At 39.8% G+C, this 27,439-nt stretch overlaps 1 protein-coding gene across 3 annotated transcripts in view; it reads left to right on the top strand.

The window, feature by feature from the left end:
- The first annotated feature begins 891 nt into the window (after window positions 1-891).
- The window catches only part of CTCF (CCCTC-binding factor), a 44,042-nt gene continuing 17,494 nt past the window's right edge, over window positions 892-27,439 (top strand). Inside the window, exons 1-4 of one of the 3 annotated variants that reach the window (XM_054579318.1) lie at window positions 892-1,042; window positions 6,176-6,291; window positions 7,526-7,637; window positions 26,396-27,185. In XM_054579318.1, coding sequence (XP_054435293.1) covers window positions 26,405-27,185 — 781 coding nt within the window. In that variant the 5' untranslated portion in view covers window positions 892-1,042; window positions 6,176-6,291; window positions 7,526-7,637; window positions 26,396-26,404. Of the gene's footprint in view, window positions 1,043-1,802; window positions 1,872-6,175; window positions 6,292-7,525; window positions 7,638-26,395; window positions 27,186-27,439 lie in introns of those variants that run through there. The other 2 variants (XM_054579320.1, XM_054579319.1) reach the window with 2 other exon arrangements.

Here is a 27,439-nt window from a genome sequence, read left to right as displayed (position 1 = left end):
GGGAGGGGCGACCGCACTCTGAGCGGCTGAAGGACTCCGCCCACAGAAAATTTAACAGCCTTCAGGGCAAAAACAAGAAATGTACATTTCTGAAATACAGAATTACAATGGGCCAAATACATAAAGTCCCTTCGGTGAAAGACGACTACTATGATCGTGTAAAAGCATCAAGTCTGGTCTTCCGCTGGCCTCTCCGTGCTGAGGTGGCCTGGGGGACAGAAGGAAGCCCTCTTCTAGGGCACAGATCCTCAAAAGCCGCTGGTCAAAAACAGCTCTTCTCGCTGTCACTCGCGGACGCTGAATTGTTTGAGAATTCCAGAGGACCCGACGGGCCTTACACTTCGGCGGGATGCAGTGCGGCGCGCAGAGTGGGGCGGGCCAGGCTAGGGTGGAGACTGGGGCGGGGCCTGCCCCAAGAACCGCCTCTGCCCCACCACCTAGCCCCACAGGCTTTCTCTAAACACCCTCCAAACCCTTTACGGGTTCAGGGCGGGAGACTGCGACTAAGGAACCAGGTTAAGAGGCCCCAGGGTCCTGGACCGCCTAGGGGCGGCAACCTCCGCCCAAGAAGCCCCACCCAGAGGGAGTCCGGACGTCGCGGCGCCCGCGGAGCCCACGCGCGACCGGGCGAGAGCGCGGGAGGGCGCGTGCGGCGTGACGTGACTCGCGGCGCGTTCCGTTACGCCATCGCGCCCGCTTTTGAAAGTTGGCGCCCGGGGCCGCCTCCCATGCTGCCCTGCGCCAACCCCTCCCCTCACCTTTCCTCCCCCGCCCTCCACTCGTCGCCCGGCCGGCCCCCCCACCCGTCCCTTCCCTTATCAGCACCCGCGGCCCCGGCAGCGCCGACGCAGGCGCACTGCACCGCGCCGCCGCCATTTTGTGTCCGAGCCTGTGGAGCGATTAAACCGTGCGCGGAGCTGCTTCTTTGGCGGCAGCGGCGGCGCGGTGGCCGGTGCGGGTGCGCGGAGCTGGCCGGGGACGCCAGGTGGCCGGAGCGGTGGAGCGGCGGCGGAGCGGGCGCTGCGGGGGGTGTGGCGCGGAGGTAAGGGGGCCCCGGGTGGAGGAGGTTTCGCGGGCCGCCTCTAGGTGTCACGATGGGGCCGCTCCGGTCGGCGCTGGCTGCAGCCCGGCGCCAGCGCCGCCGCCGGGGGGTGTTTGTCTCCCTCTACCGTCCCTGCTGCGGCGCGGCCGCCGCCATTGCCCGTCGCCGCCACGGCCCGGCCGGCCCCCCCTAACACACACTCGCCCGCTAGGCCTTCCTCCTGGCGGCGCGCTAGGCCTCCGGCGGCGACGGCAACAGAGGCCCGCGCGCTAGCGACTCCATTTTCCTTCCTTTGTCTCTGCTCTCGAGACCGGTTCTTGGCCCGACCGATCGGCCGGCCGCGGCCCGCCCTCTGCCCTCCGCCCCACCCGAGTCGGGTGGCCTCAGCCGAGAGGCGATCTCCGCTCCTCGGCTTCCGCGCCTGCTTTCCTCAAGGGTCCCGACTCGCTGCCGCCGCGCGCGTAGCCGGGTCTCCGTGCAGTATGGGTGTCAGGCCCTGGCCAACGCCTCTCGGGCTGCCCATCCTCCAGCCCGCTGGGTCCCCGGAACCTACCCGGCCGCTCTGTGAGGCTGCTCGGCGGTCGCTCCCAGTCCGCTCGTCGTCGCCGCTGGTCTCCGTCTCCACCGAGTGGCGCAGGCGGCGCTGCTGCGAGCAGAGGGACCCCAGAGCTGCCGAGAGCTCCCTCTGCAAGGCTGGCTGAGCTGCTCGCGCCTCGACGCCGCCTGAGCGGGCGGGGGGACGCGCGCTCGCCGCCCCCGCCGGGCCCCGCTGCGCCCCTAAACTAGCGCCTGGGCTCTTTGTCGGACCCTACCGGTGCGGCCCTCCACGGTGAGCGGAAAAGACACGAGTTACGCACCAAGTAGTTTTTCTGGAGCCAGGGTCGGACTGCCCTTACAGTGAGTGATAGCTAGACTTTGTGTACTAAGATCTCAAAGGGATCAAAACTTAGTTTCACACTGATCTCAAGTGACGTGACAAATTCCTGAATTCGGGATTATGGGCTGGCCAAGTTAGGCAGGCGACCCTTGAGTTTCCCTCGTGCTTTAATAGGTCCTGACCCTAACTTAGTGCAGTGCTTAGTACCTGATGCTCTAGGGCTAGGCGAAAGCAATTCTCTGGGATTCGGCAACCCGCTCTAAAGCTGCAGTAGGGCAGAATGAATTTATTCTTGACTCCACTGGTAATTTGCCCATACGCTGAAATCTGAGGGTTGATGTTGTAATTGAATCTTGGGTCACTAGCTGCAGTTGGTTTATAAATATCTACGCCTAATGTAACTACTATTTAGTAGCAGACTTCCTGTAATCCTAAATTCAGAATTAAGTAAACATTCTCAGATTTAATCTTTTTGCTCTTTCCTCAAATACCTTAATATAGTATGGTAGTACAGTTGATATGTAACAGCTCTGGTTGCTTTGGAAAAAAGAAAGCCTTAACTTTTCTTTTTTTTTAAGACACGTTACATTAGGCTTATGGGGAAATTAAAATAGCCTGGTCTAAGCAAAGTTATTGCTTTGCTTAGTCGGCTATGTGTAATCTCAATCTGCAGGTTTTTGCAGCAATCTGCCTCCATAGGAGAGTCTTTCTGAAACATCCCTTTTTCAGACCTGCAAAATGTTCCTTCTTCTCCTAGTCCACAGTAAAATTGCACAAAGTAACTAAATGCAGTAGTGTTGATGGAGTGTCAGGTTTGGGAATAGAACCACACTTAATTTTTTAATATATTAGTCCATTTGTGTAGGGGATTTTTGTTGGTTTTTTTTGTTTTTGTCTTTTTTTTTTTTTTTGATGCATTCTTGTGATTTTCAGTATTGTATTCCCTTTGAAATTGTAGATGGTAGGTGGTATATTTTACTTACTAAGTAAGATCCACACAGATTAAAAGTTAAAATCTAGAAAGTCTAATTGAGCCAGGAGTAAAGCTTGTTTTTTCCAGGTTAGCATTGTGCTCCAAAGACCATATTTTGCTTCTTGATTCAGTTGTGCCATATGCAGCCATTAACTTCTTAGTCTTATACGTATTTATGTTTTAATGGTATAGAGCTTATCCACAGAGTTGCTATTCTTTGAGATTTCCCATATGTCAGGATTCATACTTAGTTTTTATTGGGAAAGTAAATGTACAGAAAGAATAGAGTGATGATATAAAGTTACCCAAAGGAACTTACTACTTAAATCAGTATTGTGAGGAAGATTACATTGTAACTGTCCACATAGGCAAATACTGCTTATTTAAGAATAGTTGTAAAGAATTTGTTCAACATAAAATTTAGGAGCTGTAAGAGTTATCCTTAAGATGCATTTAAATTCTAAGGTATTTAGGATTTTGCTTTAAAGAACACACAAAAATGAGGGCACCAACCTAAGACTTCTGGGTAACTTGGGGAGTTTCTTCAGAGTGGTGAGGCCACCTGTGGCTAACAAATGCCCTAAAGGAGGAGTCTTGTGGCAGAGCCTTACACCATGGTGCCTGCTGACAGAAATTCACCTCTAGAGTCTGTTTGGTTTTTTGTTGTTATTTTATTTTATTTTATTTTTTTTGCTTCAGGGATACTGCTGGCATTAAATTCACTCCACATCATCTACTTTATAGGCTCCATTTCATTTTTTGAAACCAGAAACCTAGTTGATCATCTGTCTACTTTATCTACCTGTTTTGGTTCAGATGACTTCAGGCTCCTTTGCAAAAAATCAGGTCCCTTTTCAGACAACTAAGAATTGTCATAATTTAGCACTTGAGAAAGAGCATACAGGTTTAGAAAGAATAACAGTGGTAAATAATGTATAACTTTGAAGACCATGGTTCACAATTTTTATAGATAGATAGATTTGGCATATCATATTTTTGAAAACATTCCTAAACTTTCTCTAGTCATTATCTTCAGATCTTCCCTGGCAGTTTCTTTGTGCATTTTCTCATTGATTAGTATTTGGGTGCAAAGATGTGGCATTACGTATAGACTGCTAACATATACCTTAAGAATAGTAATTTTTCCACACTTGATCATCATTTTTAGTTACCCTTAAAATTTTCAGAGGCATAAATTCTCATTCCCTTTGAGGCATGCTAGTGACAGTATATGGACTCCCATACAAAACTGTCTCTTGAACTGTTGAGTTGGCCAAAAAGTTTTAGTTTTTTCATATGACGGCTCTGCTAGTGCTTAGTTGTCTTTAACTTCATTTGAAACTATTTTGTTAGATTAACTTATGTCAGCTGTCCTATCAGTGTGCATTGAACAAAAGAAACTTATACCAAATTGGTGAATTGTTGTACAGCTGTTTTAATATTGAAGGTGGAAGAAAATATGCAGAATTTTTGGCATATTATGCTTTATTATCTCAAGAAAGGTAAAAATGCAACTGAAACACACACCAAAAAAAGACTTGTGCACTGTATGAAGAAGATGCTGTGACTGATTGAATTTGTCCAAAGTGGTTTGTGAAGTTGCTTGACATTACTGACATTTGGGCCAAATAATTTTTATTTTGGGGCTGTCTTATGCTTTGGAAGATGTTTGCTAACACCCCCGGCCTCTACCCACTAGAAGCCAGTAACGAGAGATAGCCGACATACTCAAAATATCCAAACCAAAAAAGTTATTGTTGAAAATGAAAAAAATCTGCCTTTTATTTTACAGAAAAAACTAAACAGACGTTTTGGCCCACCCAGTAAATAAATTATCTCTCAACAGAGAAGACTTTTCTTAAACTTCATCTAATAAAGTATTCTATCATCTTAGTTTTGTGGGCTTTAGTTAATTAGGAGTTGGATTCCCTCTTAGTTGTGCCTCATAGGTCAAAGAGTTTTCTTTGAAAACTCTTAATTCAGATTTAGCTCTTTCATTTCGCTTGGGCCTCCGGCCCCCACCCCCATGTAAGTTCCACCCTGCCATTGCCTGAACTTTGACAGTTCATTTATTTGTAACTTAGGAAGAGAAATATTTGTTTATTTTTACTTAAAAGAATGTATTTCATTATTTGACTTAAAAAAATATTTCAATGCTATGCTTCTAGAATTTTCAGTTGTCAGTGAATCCCCCTCCAATAGTTATCTTATTAAATTGAAAAATAGTCTTTACTCATGGTACAACTAACTTAATCGGTAAAACCAGTATTTGCTAAAGATAAGGAAATAAAATGTTAAAGGACTATTATTGCACCTGTAAGAATTAAATTTTTGGTAGGTTGTATAAATATACAAGGTCTGTCCAGAAAGTATCCAACCATGTCATATGAAAAATAGAGACATTGAAGAAGACACAAGAAACATTATACATAAGACAATGACATCTCAGTCCCTTTCAAAGTAGGCACCTTGGGACCTCACACAGTTCTCCCAGTCACCATCGGGTACCCCATAATAGTTTCCTGAATCTCATTGACAGTCTGAAATCTTTTCCCTTTCAAAGACATTTTTAGTTTTTGGAAAAGCCAGAAGTCACAGGGTGCCATATCTGGGCTGTAGTGGGGGCTCAGTCACCTGGGTGATTTGATGTGTCACCAAAAAAACTGCATGAGATGCAATACATGAGACGTGATGCATGAGTGGGTGTGTAGTCCCGATGAAGCTGCCATTCACCAGTTTCCCCGTGGCTGCGGCCTTCTGAATCATCCGAATAGTTTCAAGCTGAACGCAAAATTTGATGCAGATTTCTTGCCCACTCAGTCATTTTGAAAGGGATGACCACAGAGGACACATGCTCACTGAATGGTGTCTACGCCCCCACTGACTGGTACAGTGAAGTCCTCATTGTTCATATGCACATTCCAGTCTCATCTTGGCTGCCAGGTTATATCGATGCTGCCCAAATCCTCCTCCTTATATTAACAATGGTTGGACTTTTTGTGGACAGACTGTATGTGTGCCATTATCTGGTTGCAGTGTCTCAGTGGGATACTATTCTAATAATTATGTATCTTTAGTCCTTTATATATTTAGCAAATGTCTAAAAAAACCAATATTTTATTATTGGCTTGATAGGTATTTATGGAATGGTCCAATTAGTAAGTTGACATTTTATTTCTTTCCCAATTTTATCAGTCTTTCTTTTGCTCTCAGTTTGTCTTTCATATTATATATGCATTTGTGTGTATTTAGTGTTCATAAAGTGATTTGTGATTTATTTTAGAATGGTCACGGACCTGGGGTGGAAGAACAAGATGCGCTAGTGGACAATTGCTGACCAGGGGCTTGAGAGCTGGGTTCTGTGTTTCCTCTTCAAACTGACTTTGCAGCCACGGAGAGGTAAATACTATTTTTATTTCTTGGTCTTAAAAATAGGAGTAATAAAACCCTCCTAGAGTTAGAGGATTTGTTGGACCATCCTTGGATATAGGAGATGCAAGAAGGTGGGTGGTTAAGGGCATACAGGCTTTATGATCAGAGAGTCCTCGTTTGAAACCGTACTACCATATACCAGCTGGATGATGCTGAGCAAGTTATTTAACCTTTCTATGTCTCATTTGTTAGAGTAACATCAGTTGCAGAGGTTATTCTCTGAGTTGAGAATGTGGGTAAAGCGTTTCTACCATTTTGAGCCTGTACATAGAAAAACCCCCAGGAAATGGTGGGTGCTGTGCTGTAGAAACCTTTGGAATGTGTATTTTAACTCTTGGCAAATGATTTCAAAAGTCCATTGTGGCAACTTATAATTTAAAAGAGGACAAATAGATGGAATCCTGTTCTTGGGGAATCTGGTATCCTGTATTAAAATTAAAATTGTCTTAAATGAGTTAACCTAACTAATGACCATGTTAGCATCAGAGTGTTAGTTACGGTCATTATCAATATTTTTTCTTCTAACATTTGAAAGGGTCACTTAAAATCTACTTTAGCCTACAATTTCTGCCGTAAAATGTAATGGACATCTCAGGGAACTTTAAATAGGCCTCTAATGAATGTCAGGGTTTACTAGGCTTTGGGGTCTCATAAACAACAAAATAGGGTCTAGGTGTGAAAATTGTATCTTCTCAGGCTACCAGAAAGTACATCTTTCTTATCCCCCAGAAAATGTTTAATTGCACTTGTGTAATGGCTGAAAGGAGTGTAGAGGTGGGAATTGCAAATGCTGAGATTAAGATAAGCATAAATCATCTAAGTGACAACTAAGATTTTTTTTATAAGCTATGCCTGAGGCAAGTAAGTGGAGGAAGGGAACAGGAGTGAAAGCTCTGCTATTCTCAGATCTCTATTTTTCAAGTGGGTATCTTGTTACTTCCATAGATGGGAAGGACAAGGTCTTTGTGCTGGTTTTCTATCATTCCAGAAAAAGCTTGTGCTCTACAGGTTCTTTTAGAAGTGTTATTGACACAGAGTATGTATTAATGAACTGCTGAAAGAGAAACTACAGATTTGAAAAGCTGTTGAGAAAACTAAACTAAGAGTTTGGGAAATGGAGTTGTAGAAACATGTTGGTCACTTTTAAGTGTTGTGGCTAGTTTAATCCCTGTTTCTCAAATTGGGATATGAATACCCTTAGGGTACAAAGTGATATGATTCCGGGGTACTTGAAGCCACAAGATAAACATGACCCATCCTCTTGGAGCTTCAGTTGTGCTCATTGAGGGGCAGTGAGTTAAATAATTTAACTGGTAAGTAATTTTAAATTTTTTACATTGAAACAGATACATATTTTTTAGGAACTGAATGTGCACTCTGTATGACTATCTTAAGATTACACAACAAAATGGGGCACGCGTGCCTTTAGTGGGAAGTGTTCTTTGTATAGGTGCTGCAGTGGAAACATTTGAGAAGCAATACTTTAGAGCCATAGAACAGCTGTACCATCTGGCAACTTATTTTGTTCCTTGGAGTGTCCTACTGTGGGATATAGATGTTAAATCATGTTAAATGGTGCTTGCTTGCATGCATATTCCTGCATATCCATGGCATGCACAAGAGCTCAGCACAGCTGGTAGGCAATTCTGGATAGCTGAACCAAGTCAGAAATACTATAAAAAGGGTCTGGCTGGTGTGGCTCAGTGGATTGAGCGCCGGCCTGCAAACCAAAAAGTCACCCGTTCGATTCCCAGTCAGGGTACATGCCTGGGTTGTGGGCCAGGACCCCAGTAGGGGGCATATGAGAAGTAACCACACATTGATGTTTCTCTCCCTCTCTTCCTTCCTCCTCCTCTGTCTAAAAATAAATAAATAAAAGCTTTAAAAAAAGGTATATTGTAAAGAGGAAGCAGTGAGCAAAATCAGGTCTAAAACTATAAAGTAAATTCTATAAAACGATTTTGAAAACATACCACGTTAACTTATTCTGATTTTTGCCCTCCCCTACCCCTTTCTTAAGTAGTCAGAGTCATAATAAAATGGCTAAATTCTAAGCCATGGCCCTTGAAACTCCTAAGATTATTCAAAAGCATCTGTTCTTAACTGTTTTGTGTGTTTTGCAATTATTAACTGTTGTTACTAATGTATTTCTCTTAATGTAAGTGGAACTTAAAAATCACATGTTCTATTTTGATAATGTTTGTTCTTTGAATACATGTTTTATATTTGAACCTAATTGATTCTAGATAGACCAGAGTTTGACTTTCTCTGAAATGATGTGAATTGGATCAACCCAGGTATTTAGAGAAATATAGTATTTATTGAGCACTTGTAACATGCTCGTTTCATACTGATACCAATTACCTTTCTCCCTTGTGCCAGGCATAGCATTAGGTACTGGGGATTCAAAGATGAGTAAGATCCCTGACCGGTGTGGCTCAGTTGGTTGAAGTCGTCCCAGAAGTGAAGGGTTGTGAGTGGATTCCCGGTCAGGGCGTGCCAGTTGTGGGTTTGGTCCCTGGCCAGGCACGTATGTGAGGCCACCAATGATGTTTCTCTCCCTCTCTCCCCCTCCCTTCCCATCTCTTAAAAAACAAACCAAAAAAAAAAAAACAACTTTCCTCCTGAGGGTGGAAAGTAGAGTATGGGGCAAGAGATCTGCAAATAAGTGTTATTAATGTTCAGATAAAAGTGTGTTCGGGGAGCAGGAAGGGATGGTCAGGGAGGGAAAGATGTTGGAAAAGGCTTTCTGTGGGAGAAACCCTCATCTAGGCGTATCAAGAAATATTTTTTAAAAAAGCATTAATTTTGATTGTAATCCTATTAGGCCACCAGATCTGAGCTATGCAGCTCAATAGCTATATGGTCTTGGGTGTCTTCCTTGTGCCTTCCTTTCCTCATTTGTAAAATGACAGCTCTATCTTGCTATAGACCTATGACAGTTAAGGAAGTGTTGTTAGGGGGAAATACAGTTGTCCCTTGAACAATGCAGTTTTGAATTGTGTAGGTCCATTTCTACATGGATTTTTTTTTTTTTTTAATAAGTACGGTTGAGTACCCTTCATATCCGTATTCTACCAACCACAGGTTGTAAACAGTATTTTTGCATTCCCTCCTTTAGAGCGAAAATACTATTTTTGATTCACATGTGGGAAGGGTTGACTGTAGAGTCAAAAGTTACATTCATGTTCTACTCTGTAAGAATCAATCCCCCTAACCACCATGTTGTTCAAGGATCAACTGTATATTTGTAACTATAATGTGACATATAAAGGTAAAGCAAGGATGTTTAAACTTGAGCAGTAACTGGTCACTGTATATTAGAGAGGACCCCCCCCCCAAAAAAAAAAAATCAGAGTTATCTCCTGGAGGGCGGGCCCCTTGCAGTACAGGTTTCCCCTGCCAGATGAGTGTTCTAGGAACTGATCTGCATCAGCTGATGTTGTGAGAGGCTGCCTCAGTGAATTTTTTTTTAAAGACCCGTGCTTTTGCCCATTTCATGAAGCCCACACTACACCGAGTGTTCAGCAGTTTTTGACCAAAAATGTAATGACCCCTGTGCCCTACCCTCCCTATTCATCTAGTCTTGAATGAGACTTTTTTTTGTTTGTTTGTTTCCCCGATGAAGAAAGTCCTCAAAGGGAAACTTTTTGCCCACATTGGAAGAGGTGAAACAAAAACCAGCAGAAGCACTAAAAGACATCAAAATTGACAAGTTCCCAAACTGTTCTGAGCAGTGAACAAAAGTCTTGACAGGTGTATTGAATCAAGTGGAGAGTACTTTAAAGGTGACTGTAGTTTGAACATGTACGAAAAAGTACTCAATTTTTAAGTAAATTCTGGGGTTTTTTGGGGTCTCCCTCATATATGTTGCATTAAACTGAGCAAGGGTGACCACCAGATAGTACAAAAGTTAAGTGAATTAAATTGGGACTTTACAAATGAGGGACGTCAATTAATCAGAAAATCTGTTGATCAGTAGAGAAATAGATAAGTAAACAGGGTCACAGGCCATATTAGGAGTAATGTTTTATAGCCACTTAGAAAAGCTGATTGGGAAGACTTTACCAGCAGAATGTTTAGGGAAGGTTCTTTTAAAAATACGTACAGCCCTGACTGGTATGGCTCTGCTGGTTGGGCATTATCCCACAAAGTGAAAGGTTGCTGGTTCAGTTCCCAATCAGGGCACATGTCCTGGATTGTGGGCCTGGTCCACAGTAGGGGTGCATGCAAGAAACAACTGAACAATTCAATGTTTCTCTCCTCTTTCTTCCTCCCTTCCCCTCTCTCTAAGGATAAAACAAATAAAATCTTTTTTTAAGAAAATTCACTACAAAAAAGAAATTGTTATGGAAAAAAAGTAAAGAAAAACCTAAACAGAAACCTGGCACTTAGCAAGAGCTCTCTAAGTTTGAATGAATTCCTAGGGGGAAAACTAAAGAGACATCAAAACACTAGTCAAAACAAAATAAACTAGTATTGATAGGGTGGCTAGGGTTGGGGTGACTTTTCTTTGTTTTCACTAGTTTGTATAACATAGTTATTTTGTAAATGCAAATAAACTCTCCCCCCACTTTTTAAATTAGATAAAGCAGAATTACCAAAAATAGCAAAGAACAGTATTCAAACATAGGGGACTTATTAAATTGATAAATCTATATAATAGGATGTTATGCAATCATTATAGTATGCATAGGTGTATTATGTATAGAAATACACAAAGAAAGATTATCAAATAGTATGTACAATGTGATCTTTAATGTGAGTGTAAAGCGTGTGTGTGTGTGTGTGTGTGTGTGTGACTAAGAATGTAAACCAGAATATTTATATAAAACCTATAGAGTTATATTCTAGGCTTATTGGAGTTTTCTCCTATTACCTGTGTTATATAATTATTTCCCTTGTTTTGGGGAAGATAATTATAGCTCAGAACCAAGAAATTAATCTGTAAACTTTTAGCTAAAACAATATTATTGAAAGCCTGGATTTTCATTGGAAGAACCAAGCTTTTGGTTTTGTAGTTGTTTTATGGGGGAGTACAAATTTAGTAGATTAAGTAGGAAATATGCAGCGAAGGAAAATCAAGTATTCACTACAAAAGCAAAGAAATATAGCATAATGTGACCATATGGAAAGAGCTAGACCTTGTTTCCTCTTTTGTCTTTAGGTTATATTTCTTTTAATTATAACTCTTCTTTTACCACTATTTGTCATCTATCTGCTATTTGTTTAATCCTAGTATTTGTGTATAGTGGTATCAGAATTGTTAACTTGAACTCCATACTACAGTACAGTGCTTATGTATAGTTCTTTAGTCCTTAGTCTTATAGTCTCTACTCATTTTCTAACTTACTTAGGTAAAATTTCCCCCACTCCCTTCAATGAAGTTATGTGTCTGTAACACAGATTCTTTTTTTTAACTTTTTAAATTTTAATTTTATATTTTTTCCATGACCGTTTAGTCCCCTTATACCCCCTACCCCTAGCAGTCACTACACTGTTATTCATGTCCACAGGTCATTTTAGATTCTTTTTTATTTTTTTTAAGATTTTATTTATTTATCTTTAGAGAGGGAGAGGAACATGGACATGTACTAGAGATATATTAATCTGTTGCCTCTCGCATGCCCCCAAATGGGGACCTGGCCTGCAACCCAGGCATGTGCCCCAACTGGAAATCCAACTGTTAACCCTTAGGTTCAAAGGCCAGCACTCAAGCTACAGAGCCACACCAGCCAGGGCTGTATAGTGTAATTTTTAAAGGGAAAAGGGGATCCAATACAATACGAAGAAGTACTGAAGCTTTCTGATACTCTGTTAACTTCAGAATACCAGGAAAGTACTTCTTTTATTGCTGGATGTTAATTTGTACCTTTGAGGACAGCAATCCTTTGTTCTTGGCCCTAGTTTTTTGCCTCTAATGCTTCATTTCTCCTCCTATTTCCCATTGTTTGAATTTTTTCTAACATAAGAGTCAATTGACTTTGAGAGCCAAATTAATTGTAAATTTGAGGGCATAGGTTTTGAAATGTCTTTTATACAGAATCCTTCTGAGATCATTCTTGACTCTTCTCAGTAGTAGATATTTGCTGATTTAGTAACTTCTAGATAAGTGTACATCTTAGCTAATGGCTAAGTAGGTTATCCCATCAAGTATATAGCTATAGCTCTAAACATGTGTTAAACTGAAATTTCTTACTTTGAGAGGGATAGATGATACACCAGCTTTTCCAATAAGGAAGGAGGAAATAGAGTCCTAAAATGTTCTGGATGGATGAGGGCTTTTGAAGATAAGAGCAAACAGGTATTGATGCTCTTTGTGTGGGGGCCAGGGGAGGGGAGAAATTATACAAACAGTGATTATACCCTGACTTTGAAAAGTCTTTCTAGTTTAAAACATATTCTAATGGAGGGAGGAAAGAGCCAGTCTGGTAGGTGGTAACTTATGTTTGTGGCGTTTTTGCCCAATACAAAGATTCCTCTTTACATTTCTTGACTTCAGATGTAAATGCCACTCAATGGAGTGTTTGCATTAACCATGTTTATGTAAATAGAGTTCAGATACTTCTGCCTGACTTCTGGGTTACAGACAAGGAGACTGCAAAGCTAGAGAACCACCTTTTGCTGCACTCTGTGTACAACATTACTATATAGGCAGTTGTTGAAATTTCCTGTCTGATTTTCTCAGTTGGAAAGTGGTGGTACTTCTTCCCTTCCTACCTATAAGGATGAATCTAATTGATAACCTAAAAAAAAGTGTAGCATGCAAAAGTCAGGAGAAATTCTAAGTCATCTGGCAGTCCCCTCATTTTACAGATAAGAAAGCTAAGAGGCAAAGTGATTTGCCCAAGGTGTTGGATGTAGAACAGGTGCATCGGCCTTGCCTTTTGTTCTTCCTCAGACTGGCTCTGAGTAGTCTCTGGGTTTCATAGAATATCTTGCATTTAGTTCTGTAGCTGATTATTTGATATGAATTCGGTTTTTTACATCTTTTGACAAGAGAAATATACATCAATGTATATCTCTAGAAAAACAATGTGGAAATTGTATATTACTGCTTTCAAGAATTGTTAACACCTGTTTGCTGGCACACATTAGGTTTTCCGTATGTATTTTTCAGAATTTTTTTTAATACCGTCACCAACTTTAAAGTTTATCCATTCAAACAATGCATTATTAGGCCCTGGCTGTCACTAATACTAAAGCTTGGTATCCAATACTAAGGCTGTCAGGATTTTGAGCTTATTCATCTCTTTCTAGGTAACCCAGAACTTTTTCAGAATCCTTCGCTAATTTCCCTGGGATAAGAACAGATGATTCTTGGAGGGGCCAGTGTTGGTTAGCGCCTCTATTTTTAGTATAGTCCAGTTAGACCTCTGAAATTTCTAAATTATTTCAACCCACTGCTTTTTATTTGTGTAGGTAAACTCCGGTATAACAAAACTCTGGCATAGCATGGTCACTGTCACATATCATAAAGCAGATATAAGGCATTTTGCATTTACACAGTGGTATGGTCCAGAACTATTCTATAATAACAGGATACTCTAATTGTTTTCAGTATTTCTTTGATTTCTTTTTTATTTGTATATTGTAACTTTCTACTCCTAGTTCACTTTTTTTGTTGTAAGTATATGTTGAGCTTCTAGAGTAATAGTGATTTGGTTTCCTCTTGGGAATAAATTTTTTTCTTTCTGATCTCTTACCAGACAAGTTGTTTGCTTCTTCTCCTCTCCTTGTTGTGTCTTTCAGGTATTTATAAATACATACCACCCCACCTGATTTCTTGGTTAAGCTATTGCCTGTATTTCCTTTTTTCTTGTATTTGTTTCCATATTTCTAAGGAGCAACCAAAGTGACAGATTGTTGTCATAATCTGATCTTCATTCAAAGGCATTATGTTGCCATTTATTAGTTTGGTACACATGTGCATTTTTTTAATTTAAGCTGTTAGCTTCTAATTTAACATTGACCTTTTAGGGGACCTCATTAACCAAATACAACAGTCTTAGTTCTACCAAGTAGCCTTAATGAGTAAGTATCAGGTTATACAGATACTAGAGCAGTGGCCTCATGGTCTCTGATACACATTGCAAACCACAAGATCACTAGGTTATTATGTATGTCCATTTCTCTTTTTTCCTTTTACCTTCTGTCATGCCTTGAGCTTATCTCATACAATCTAGAGAGATCTTTTGATATCGATGGTACCCATAATAGAGGTTAAACTTTGGAACTTCTTTTTTGAATTATACATTACATTATTGCTTTAATGGGAATCATTAGTTTTGAGGTAGGCTTTGTAGATTTTTTAAAAATCTAAATGAATAGCAAAAACAATTTTTTGTATTACAGAATGAATCAAACATTTTCATAATAGAAAACTGTGTGTTTGAGTAGCTTGGATTTTTGTAGATCTGTATATAGGATAAATAACTATTGTATTCTAGGTCAGTCATTTCCAAGCCCTAGTCAGCAGAGATTCTATATCAGAATCACTTGAGGACCTTTTGAAAGTCTTCCACCCCAGAGCTGCGGAGTTGGAATCTCTGGGATCTTATGGATTTTAAAGCTCACCAAGTGATTCTGATACCAACCAGGTTCAGAAACTACTGCTCAGGTAGAATGCGCCCCAGAATCCTTAGATGTGCCTGTTAGATGTTCTGTAAATTCTGTGTGTGTGTAATTTACTCTGTTTTATAACATTTATTCAAGGTGATAGCTGTGCCACAGATTCCCACTCTTTTACTTTCACTGAAGAAAAACTGTGGAACTGCTCCAAAAGACAGTGTAACTCTGAGCTGTTTTCAGGGATGTGGGCCTGGAGCAAGGCAAGTTAGAATTTGGTGGTTACACTTGGGAGAGCAAAAAGAAGTGAAGCATTAGGTTGCTGTATGCCAGCATGGCATACAGGCTGTCATACAGGCTGTAGAAAGCAGAGGGACAGCCTGTGCTTGGGAGACAGACTTCAGTCAGTTCTGTGGCGCTAGCATGTTGACTCCTGGATAAGTTTTGTCTTCTGTTTCATGTGTAAATGTTCAGTAAAAAATAAAAAGGCTATTCTTAATGATGGGCTAGAACATGGCCTCTGTGACCAGGTTACAGTTATAAATTTCCATTTGGTTATGTTGAATATTTTTGCACAAAATTCATCTTAATTCCTTACATATTTAAGTTTTCCCCATATACTATTTCTGCACTAGAATGCTCCTCTCTTACTGTAGTTTGCCTGGCAGGGCCATCTCACCCTTGAAGGTCCAGCTTTAGCAATTTCTCTCCTTAAAACTCTCCTTCACCCACTTAAGCCACCCTTGTGCCAGAGTGGTGGGAAGTATGTTAATCCCTATTACAGAACTTACCACGCTATATAGCTGCTACTTGTTTTATCTGTCTCCCTGCCAGATGAGGAACTTCCTGAGAACTGAGTCCTGTGCATTTAGAACTCCCCCCAATCCCCCAGGTAATTAAAAGGAAATTCATCTCTGTACCCAGCATCAGGCACTTTTTGGTGAAAAAATTACTGGTTTAGTATTTCTTACTCATTGTAGCCAAAGAATTCTTCACCTCCTTCCATGGTAGTTTTACTGTTACCATTACAAGTATTTTATTAGTATGTATTTCCTAGATTCAAAGCTCCTTAAATATATTTTTTCAAGTAGCTGTTAGAATATTTGTTCTGTTGTGACTACCATTTTTTAAAAGATTTTATTTATTTATTTTTAGAGAGGGGGAAGGGAGGGAGACAGAGAGGAAGAGAAAGGTTGGTGTGCGAGAATTGTCTGTCTGTTGCCTCTCGCAAACCCCCAGCTGGGGACCTGGCCCACAACTCAGGCAGGTACCCTGCCTGGAAATCAAACCAGCGACATTTTGGCTCACAGGCCAGCTCTCAGTCCACTGAGCCACACCACCCAGGGCTTGACTACCTTTTAATATTAACAGATGGGGAGAGGAGCTGTTAAATAGAACTGGGATGCTCCTAAATTTTTTTAACTTAGAAGATATTTTATTTCGCTTTTAATAATTCTCAAAAAACAAGCCTCCCAACTGTTTATGTTAATGACACAGAACAGGGAAGAGGGGTGTACATGTGATTGAGTAGGTGAGCGCTGCTTCAGATAAAGGCTGCTTCTGTTTGCCATTGCCCTGAAGTAAATGGTCACCGGCCCTTTTCTGCTTCTCAGACTGAGTCATCCTCTCCACCCAGCCCTTCCCCCCATTCTTTATTGTAGTCTGCAACTTCCCTGATAAGCATTCATGGCTATTAATGGTTGTGATACTTCGTTTTGATGTATCTTAAGCTCTCAGATAAAATGATGGTGTATTATATTTTCAGGAATAGCAGAGTAAAATGGTTACTTTACTTGACTTTTAAACCTAACTTTCGTTCCAGAAGGGTGAATAATTTTTATTCTTTTTAACTAGTGCCTGCATCTAATAAAAGCCACTTAGCTTTTCCTTTCATTCTAAGGAGAACCTGATTATCTTGAATTATTTTTTCCCCCTCTTGTCATAATGGCACCCAATGTTCCCTACAGTCTATAATGAACTAGGTTTTTTGGTCTTCTGGATAAAAATACTCTTATTTGAAAATCTCAAAAAGATAAAGCTACAAGGTATCTCCTTTCCTTTATTCCTTCTAATGATGTTTGACAGTTTATATTGAACTGCGTCAATCAGGCAGGTTGCTAGATGACCTTCATGTTAGACTATTTCAGAATGGCTGTGTGTTATGGAAGGTCATGGGGACTTCAGGGTACTATTTCTTGCCGGGAGTATAGACAGTCTTCTGATCTGCTCCAGAAATAAGTTGCGATTTTTATTGTTATATTAAACAAAAAGTTGTGATGGTTTTATTTATAAAATAGACTCATGGAAATTGTCCCTCTCTACAGTCGTAGTTCTTGATACATAAGTATTATTCTTAGTACATGTATATTTTATAAAAACCAGTCTCCCCAAATGACTAGCATCGGCAGTGGTGAGTATTAAAGGTTTTCCTTTGGGAAATACCTGACACATTTGCTATGTGGCCATATAATGTGACAAATTACTAAATCTAAACATCTTTTTAAAATTAGTGTATTCACAGTTGACTGACTTTTACATGGCAGGATTTTTTTTTAATCTAACCTGTAATTGTGTTAGAGGACTTCTTATTTTTCTGTTTAAGAAATGAATAAACATAGCAATAAAGAAAATAAACTTGTAATAGAAAAAATACAATAAAGGTTAAATTTCAAAAAAATTAATAGGGGAAAATACCCTAGCAGCTAATGGAGAATTTTCTAAATAAATATTTACTATTGTCAAAAAAAGAAAGAAAGAAAATAAACTCATATAGTTAAGCTTCTACTTAGCACACAGTGTTTATTTTTCCATGTTCTTCCTGCTCTTGCCATATGCAGGAACCATTTGTGCATGTTTCTTATGGCAGTGGCACCAGTATAGAGTGACTGCTGTTTTTACCTAACACTGTTTTATATTCATTGCTACAGAAGTAAAAGGCATAGTTCCTGCCCTTGCCATTAAGCCTAAAGTTTATTTGGGGAAAAGACACAGACATAGAGCACTTGACTAACAATGGAAGCAAAACGAACAAACCAGATGTCGGGTCTCCACTGGTCAAGGTTGAGGAGACTTTGATTTAGGGCAGTAATTTTCAGCCTTTCTCATTTCATGACACATAAACTTAAAATTCTGCAGCACACCAAAAAATACATTTTTTGCACATCTAACAAAAAAAGTATAATTTTGATTTGTTCACACCAGATTGCTATTGTGTTGGCTGTTGGCATTTTATTTGACAGGCTAATGGAAAAGAGGTCAGCACCCCTGACTAAATAGGTCAGGTGTTGCATGTTTTAAAAATGCTTGTGGCACACCAGTTGAAAATTGCTGATTTAGGGAATGACTTGAGCTGGGAGAGTGGGGAACAAGGTAGTAGGCACTTGTGTGGAAGATACCCCAAAGGTGAGGGTGGATGAGTGGTGGAAAGGGTGGGAACAGATTGTACAGAGGTCTGGGAGCAAAGACAAGGAGTTTGGAGTTAATTCAGTAAATCTCATCCATCACGTGTTTTTTTGCACCTTGTCTCGGGAAGATTTAGTCTGATGGCAATATGCAGGACAGACTAGTAAGGGACACTAGCCTGGGAAGCTGTTCTGTTGTTTTTTAAAAGTTTTTTGTTTGGTTTTGGCTCTAATTTTCCTTTTTTATTCCTGAGTTTGGATAGTCACCAAGTTCTGTAAACTGGTTCTTGCCTTTATCCTACATAAATTTAATGGTTTATCAGAAAAGTCTTTTTTTATGAGGACCACTTACCTAGGGCTTGTGATTAGAAATCTAGGAAACTGAAATGTCATATATTTGTTCAGCTGACATGTATTCACAACCTTCAGTGGGGGGAGCCTATAAGGATGCAGAAGAGCACAGTAGCCAGACTCTGTGCATGCATTCTTTTATTTATTCCAGATGACAACCTACTAAGTGGGTACCGTTATTCTTGTTTTGTAGGAAAGGACATGGAGACAGAGGGGTAACATATCTTATTACAGGTCACATTGCTAGTAAGTAAAAGGACTAGAATTGGGATGGCTAGAGAACCTAAGCTCTTGACTACTCCATTCTTCTTCTCCTGCCTTTAAAATAATTATTGTTTTTTGTTTGGTCTTTGTGATTGAAATGTGGAACAAGAATTTTCTTTATATTATTACATTAAAACATGAATTTTAATGTCTGCATAGCATTCCATTTTGTGGATGTGTTATTTATCATTTACATTCCCCTGTGGTTGTACTTTTAGGTTATCATTGTTCACTTTAATTATATTGTCCTTATAATCTCAGTGTTCATCTATGGTTATTTCTGAGTGTTAAGGTCTGAAGTGGAATTACTGGATCACAGTTGGAATATTTTAAAAAATTCTGATTCATATCACCAGTTACCTTACTGATTTCACTGCACTATGACCAACATTGGGGATTATCCTTTAAAAAAGAGCCTTGGCAGTTGAATGAAGGTAAAATGCTGTCGTGTTATTTTAATTTGTATTCCTTTTAGTGTTAAGGAGATAGTTTTGTTCATTCATTCATCTGCCATTTGTACTTCTTTGAGTCATCTATTTGTGTCCTTTGCCCAATGTTCTTTTTTGGTGTTCATGTTTTCTTATAAAATTTTAAATTACTTATATAAGGTTTTAATCTTTTGTCATATATCCTACAAATTTTTTTTATTGTTGACTGTTTTCTTAATTTTGTTCAGTGTGTTTTGTTATATATAAGTTTTTGTTTTGTTTTTTTACTTTAGGGTGGTCAAAATTTCAGTAATTTCCTCTGGCTTCTCCTATTCTCTGTGCATCTAAGCACAAAGTTTTTTTCTGAGATCAGAAGGCTATTCATGTATATCTTTTTAGGGGTTTTTGTTTGTTTGGTTTGATTTGATTTGATTTGGTTGTTAATTTTTTTTATCTCATAAAACAGCAGGATACATTCTTGATGGATTAAAGATACAAGAGTATTTTCCAGTTTTTCTGGCATCTTTTATGAAATAATATTTCCCCCACTAATTTAAAATGACAACTTTTTATAATACTAGGGGGTTGGTTCTGAGTTTTATCTTCTGTTTAAATTGTCTATAATAGTGACAGTGCTCCCCCATTCATTAGTTCTTGTGGCTGTATACTATGTTAACATTTGGAAAGAGAAGTTTGCCTTCATTTTTCAGAAATTTTATTGTTATCAATATCTTGTTTATTTCAGGTAGACTTTGAAAATCACTTTATGTAAACGGTAGAAAGAATTATCTGTACAGTCTTTGGCCTCCTTGATCATGGATGTGGATAGTAGTGTCCCTGTTTAGTGAGGTCTTTTATGCCTCCTAGGAGAGTTCTGTAATCGTTAGCTATACCTCTGTCTATCTGCATGTTTTCAGTTGAGGTTATTTTTGCTTTGATATGTTTGTTAAGAATGGTACAACTTTCTATATTTCTGTATTTCCTTTCTATTGAATATATATATACTTCTACAATTTCATTTATAGCCCATCTTGTTTGAAAAAGAATCTGAAGAAATTATAGGAAATATAAATAATAAATTATATATTATTAATACATAGTTTGATAAGAAAATAATTGACTGATATGGTGGCCAACTAAAAAATAATAGTAACATGATCCTATTACATAGGTCTCACAATGAAAGGAAAAATTCCTCAGTGAAAAGCTTTTTCAAGAATGTGATTCCAAATGAAATTTCTCCCACATATCCTTTAATGTAAGCCAAGGGCATAATGCCACATCAAAACTTGGTGAAAGCAGTTCTGTAGGAGATAAGATCCTGTGACCCCAGAATACCCAGTTTTCTGGTGGTCTGGCATTTAATTCTTGATGGGCTAGAGACTAGACTAGAATGCTGAATTCCACAGAGAAGTCAAGTCAAATAAGGACAGAAAAGTCTTTTGGTTACCAGTTAAGGGTCATTGCAGACTTGAGAGCAATTAAATAGAGTATTGAGAAATAGAAACCAGACTGGTGAATCGAAGTGTGGAAGAAATAAAGGAGTGGAGATGGCTGCTGTGGGGTTGAGCATGGAGGAAATACAAAGATAGCATATGCTAAATTGTCAGGTGGAGTTAAGGGGAGATTAAAGACAGGAGAGATGTGGGCAGCACGGAGCTGGCAAAGAGGAGGCTGAGGCAAGAGGAAGAGGCTGATTTAGCAGCCTCCCCAAGCACACAGGCCAAGCGAGTGGCCTAGGAAGAAGGGCAGACCTCAGGGCCCTTTGTGTTTGGGGCTAGACCTCTGTATCCTCCTAGGAAGGTATTTGGGTACCCATATTCCTCTCTTCCAGCGCCCTCACCCCAGGTGCCAGGATCTCCCTGCCTCAGTCTGAGGGAATCTCCTCCTGCCTACCCTCTGCCTAAAAGTTGATTTGAAGAGTATGCAAATTATATGTATGATATAATATCTTTGTAAAAAAACACATATCCGTAACGGGAGGAAAACAAAGTACTAGGTGATTATCTAGGTATAGAAATTACTAACAACTTTTAAATCTTTTATGTGCTTCGTTTTTTCAGATTTCTATAAATAAGCTAACATACTTTGATAATCTGAAAAATGTTGCATCCCAGAAGTAAATATAAACCCCCTTTTAATGGTGTTGATCCACAAAAAGATTTTATAAAACCTGTACAGCATGGCTAACTCAAGCAAGGAGAGTGGCAGAGACTCTGAAATTCAGTCTCCTGTGCCTACAACCTCCCCCCACCCTTCAGTGAGCAGAGCCGAGTCCATAAAAGAAGGGAGGAGATGGGTCAGAAGTGCTGGCTGGGGGTGGGGGTGGGGTGAGACAGCTATGAGCGCCCAGTCCCCAGGTCGAGTCAGACCGGGTTCCACCAGCCTATTAGGTTAGTTATTGATTCAGATGGGAGACTCCCTTCTGGAGGAAGTTAGGTAAAGTGATCCACTGCTTGAGGGGATTCACTGAGATTTCTGAGCAGTGTTTGAGAGACGTTGGTGGCTTGCTACTTTGTGTGTGATTTTTCTGTCAAAATAGAAGCTACTGCTTTAAGGCCCTGAGTAGATGCCGATGTTCATGGACCTAATAATACTCTTGTCAGCTCGACTCCCTGGCAACACAGTTGGTTTCAATTCGTACTCCTTTGTACCAATTCTTTTTCCACCTGGTTTATAATTCCATGGCCTCTTTTCCATTGGACTTGGTTATTTAAAAGCAATTTCTAACATTTTAAGTTCTTAAGATGAAGATGAATTTTTCTGTGTTCTTCAAATTATTGTATGCTACAAAACCCTACAGAGCTCAGAGATTAAATGTTTTTCCTCCATCAGTCTTATTACAGAGGATATCTAAATAGACTCGGATTATGTAGGGATTTTCTGGCAGAGCCAGTATTAGCATTTATAGCTTGTGAATTTTTGTTCTTTTATCCTTTGTTACTTTTCTCAAGAGTGTCACCAAGGTGGATGGGGCTTGTTCTCTGTTCCTAAATCCTACTGTTTGGAGTTGTCATATTTTCTGGGGTCCTAATTTTGAGACTTCTGTGGTCTGGGAAAGTTTTTTGTTTTTGTTTTAATGTGCAAAGAGGAATAGTATAAAATAGTACTTCTTACACTTGAATGTGTGAACCACTTGGTGATCTATTAAGTTGCAAATTCTGACTCTATAGGTGAAGGGTGGGGCCTGAAGTTTTGTGTTTCTAACAAGTGCCAGGGTTATGCCCTTGCCAGTGTGGCTTAGTTGGTTGAAGCATTGTCTCTTAAACTGAAAGGTCCTGAGTTGGTTGAACCATTGTCCCTTAAACTGAAAGGTCCTGGGTTCAATTCCCCATCAAGGCACATACCTAGTTTGCGAGTTTGGTGCGTGTGAGAGGCAACCGATAAATGTTTTCTTTTCCCTGCTCCCTCTCATCTCCTCTTTCTAAAATCACTGAGCATCCTGGTTGGTGTGGCTTGGTGGATTGAGTGCTGGCCTGTAAACCAAGAGGTTGCTGGTTCAATTCACAGTCAGGACACATGCCTGGATTGCGGACCAGGTCCCCAGTTGGGGGGGTGTGAGAAGCAACCAAATCTCTCACACATTGATGTTTCTTTCCCTCCCTCTCTCCCTGCCTTCCCCTCTCTCTAAAAGTAAATAAATAAAATAAATCTCTTTTAAAAATTAAATGGAATCAATGAGCATGTCCTTGGGTGAGAATTGTAAAACACACACGCAAGTTCCAAGGTTATGCTGTGCTGCTTGTTCTCAGACCATATTTTGAGCCACAAAAGTATAAAGTGCTATCCAGCACAATATAGCCTCTAGCCACATGTGGCTGTTGGGAACCTACAGTGTGACTAGTTTAAACTGAGATGTACTCTAAGTGTACAATATATACCAGATTTCAAAGGTTTATTATGAAAATATATATATATATAATATTTCGGTGATTTTTTTACATTGGTTACATTTTTTTTTTTTTAATCCTCACCTAAGGATATGTTTACTGAGTTTTAGAGAGGAAGAGGGAGAGAGAGACGAACACACAGACAGACAGACAGACAGACACAGATGTGAGAGGGAAATGTTGATGAATTGCCTCTGTATGTACCCTGACCAGGAATTGAACCCACAACCTAGTGGTATATGGAACAACACTCCACCCAGCTAGGGCATATGTTGGTTACATCTTGAAGTGATCATATTTGGGACATACTGGATTAAATAAAATAGATTACTACTAAAATTAATTTCACCTGTTTCTTTTTACTTTTTCAATATAACTACTAGAAAATTACATGTGTGTGGCTTAAATTTCAGGTCTCGCTTTTGCCCTCAACATTCCATTGTATTTCTAGTATAGGGCATTCGTAACTCAAAAATAATCTATCTGAACAATATTAATTATATAAAAGAAATTATAGTTAGGATCATACTTGAAGTAGTCTTTTATGATCGGAAATATAAATGAGATCTTGGAATAAGAATGCTAGCACGTTGATGCTCAAAACACTTTTTATATATAGGCCAATTATAAAGCACTCTGCAAATGTCCCTTGATGCTCACCTTCTGCAGTAACATTTTGTTATAATTGTACCTACTTTTAATGGAATAGCTAATAAGAGGTCTTTGCATTGAGCATTGTAGTATTTTTCTCTTCATTGTTGAGAACAAGAGACTAATGAAAGTAGGTAATGGCAGAACAAATCAGACTGACAGCCAGCAACCCATGAGGTTTTCCATCAGCCTCAGTTTGTTCCATGCAGATAATGGGGTTTGTTGAATCTATCAGGAAAAAAAAAAACAACGTAGGTTGCTTCAGACCTGGCTTTTCCCTCAAAGAGGTTCATGAGCTAGCTGGGGAAATGGATAATTTTGAGACAAAATTAAGTACAAATTAGTGTGGTTATTGTATCGGCAGACACATTCAGAGAAAAGTAATGGCTAAAGAGCAACAAGTCATAAATGTGAATCAGTTATCTGGGGTTAGAAAATGAGAGGCCTGGACTGCTTTCAAGAAGCAGTGCATCTTTCCCTGTTGCCAATAAAGGGATGCACTTTGTTGTTGAAATCAAGCACTGTCATTTTGAATAGAGTAAATCTTAAATTTCCCTGCCCAGAAAGCATCTGGGGTTCCCAGTGCCACCTATATCATATAGACTTGATATTTTGTCAAGCAGGACCATCCAAAGGATGGCTACAACCAACACATCTTTCTCCTGTCTCTTTCTATCCTGTCCTCGGTCCTGTGCTTTAAGCCAGCTGTCATTCTTTCTCATAACCAGTTCCCTCATATATTCTGTGTAAGGATACAACCCTTTCCCCCGCGACATAAACACACCACTTTGTCTCTAAATGCCCCACCCATGTTTCACGGTTCCATTCAAATTCCACATTTATGAAGCATCTTGATCTTATACCAAATTAAGTAGAGTTCTCTGAAACTTCCTACTTTTACCTAGAACCATTGTACCTGTTCTATGCTTTATGTTAGACAGTCCTAGAATGTAGAATCTCGCAGGTGGTACTGGTTTAAGAGCCTTCTCACTCTTAGCATGGATAGAGTTAAGGTGCCAGAACAGAATTAAAGAAACACACGTCTAATAAAAGTGGCATAAGTTTTGTTCGAGACTGGGGCAAGAATACAAAACACCTTTTCTTCTTTTAAAGATTTTTTTTTATTTTTAGAGAGAAGAAGGGAGGGAGAAAGAGAGAAACATCTGCGTGCAATAGTTTTATTGATAGGTTGCCTCTCAGACACCACCAACTGGGGACCCAGCCCACAACCCAGGCCTCTGCCCTGACTGGGAATCGAATTGGTAACCTTTTGGTTCACAGGCTAGCATTCAATCCACTGGGCGCAAAACACTTTACATTTTAATTTTGAATTAGTGTTGTATATATACTTGCAAGTTTTAAGTCATATTATTGCTATCATTTAGCAATAATTCAGACCCAGTTTAATCTTAGGTATCTAGGTAATCTTTAGTACTCACAAGATCCAAGAGCCAAAGCTGTGAATTGGTGGGGGAGGGGGTTTCTGTTTTTTACTGTATATTCAGTTTGCATTTATCAAATACCAGTCTAGGCATGGTGCTAAAGAGTAAAAACCTGTTATTGTACATGGTCCCTTCCACAAAGAACTCTTGGTCTCATAGAGGATAGATACATAAATATTTATTGATGTGACACAGGAGATGCTACTGGTGGTAGCTGCAAGCAGGGCCATTGGAGTCTGTATCCAAGTTTTGATATTTGCTCCCCCAGAAAAGGGTGAAAAAACACTATGACAGGGCATGTTTTCTAAGGTAAAATTTAGCTAAAAACAACAAAGCTCTCTGTTTTTCATAAGTAGTTACAGGAACTATATAGAATTTAAACTGGTTTTGTTACTCTTTAATATAAAATATCCAGAGTTTAATTTAGTTGTCTCATGTTACAGTTTTTTGAACCATTTGTTGGTTTGAATCAGGATCCAAAGAACATCCACATGTTATGATTGAGTGCTGCATATTTTAAGTCTCTTTTGTTTGTATCACGGTTTCAGACTGACCTGTGCACATAGCAAGATGTTTAGTAATAGCTCTAGCCTCTGCCCACTGCATGCTGGTAGCACACCCACCCCCCTAGTGACAACCAAAAATGTCTCCAGATCTTGCCAAATATCCCCTGGAGGCAAAGTCATCCCAGGTTGAGAACCACTGATCTGTAGGTTCTCCCTCTGTCCTTCCCATTTTTTCCACCTGGTGGTTTATTTGCAGAAGAAACTGGGTAGTTAATCCTGCAGTTTTCTTCGGTCTGGATTTCACTGATTTCATCCCTGTAGTGTAATTTGACATTCTCTGCCAGCCATTTCCTATTAATTGGTAGTTGAATCTAGAAGCTATATCAGTTTCAGATTTTTTTGTTTTGTTTGATAAGGAGGAATATAATATGTGTTGTGTCTTTTTGTAATATTAATAACTATTGATGCCTAATTCATTCCTAAGGGGTCTTTGTTTTAAAATGTATTATATATATTTTAATTTACACAAACTTGATTTTAAATAACAATCTGTGTTCTCCCTTAATAAAGGAAGGGGAAATGGAAGGTGAGGCGGTTGAAGCCATTGTGGAAGAGTCTGAAACTTTCATTAAAGGAAAGGAAAGAAAGACTTACCAGAGGCGTCGGGAAGGGGGCCAGGAAGAGGACGCTTGCCACCTACCCCAGAACCAGACTGATGGGGGTGAGGTGGTCCAGGATGTCAATAGCAGTGTGCAGATGGTAATGATGGAACAGCTGGATCCTACCCTTCTTCAGATGAAGACTGAAGTAATGGAGGGTACAGTCGCCCCAGAAGCAGAGGCTGCTGTAGACGATACCCAGATCATAACCTTGCAGGTTGTAAATATGGAGGAACAACCCATAAACATAGGAGAGCTTCAGCTTGTTGAAGTACCCGTTCCCGTGACTGTACCTGTTGCTACCACTTCGGTAGATGAACTCCAGGGGGCTTATGAGAATGAAGTGTCTAAAGAGGGCCTTACAGAAAGTGAACCCATGATATGTCACACCTTACCTTTGCCTGAAGGGTTCCAAGTGGTCAAAGTAGGGGCCAACGGAGAGGTGGAGACGCTAGAGCAAGGGGAACTTCCACCTCAGGAAGACCCTAGTTGGCAAAAAGACCCAGACTATCAGCCACCAGCCAAAAAAACAAAGAAAACCAAAAAGAGCAAACTCCGTTACACAGAGGAGGGCAAAGATGTGGATGTGTCTGTCTATGACTTTGAGGAAGAGCAACAGGAGGGTCTGCTGTCTGAGGTTAATGCAGAGAAAGTGGTTGGTAACATGAAGCCTCCAAAACCAACAAAAATTAAAAAGAAAGGTAAAGTGATTTTTCCCATTATATTCTTGTAATACCAGTTTGGAATAAAGTACATAACAAAGTGCATATGCAGGTTATTTTATATTAAATTGATTTATTTTTAAAGTTCATGATGTTAGTACAAGTCTTTTTAGCCAGTCTAAAAGAAGATTTTCCAGATTGAGTACTTTTTAAGTCCTGAAGAGAAAGAAGTAAATCTGATAGTGGCATGAGATAATTTCGGTATTTGTAGAAATTTAAGATTGGGATTAATC

The sequence above is a fragment of the Pteronotus mesoamericanus genome, unplaced genomic scaffold, assembly GCF_021234165.1.
Source record: "Pteronotus mesoamericanus isolate MK-2021 breed Mesoamerican mustached bat unplaced genomic scaffold, CSHL_Meso_final contig_52, whole genome shotgun sequence".
Lineage (NCBI taxonomy): Eukaryota > Metazoa > Chordata > Mammalia > Chiroptera > Mormoopidae > Pteronotus > Pteronotus mesoamericanus.
This window is presented reverse-complemented; position numbering and strand designations above follow the sequence as displayed.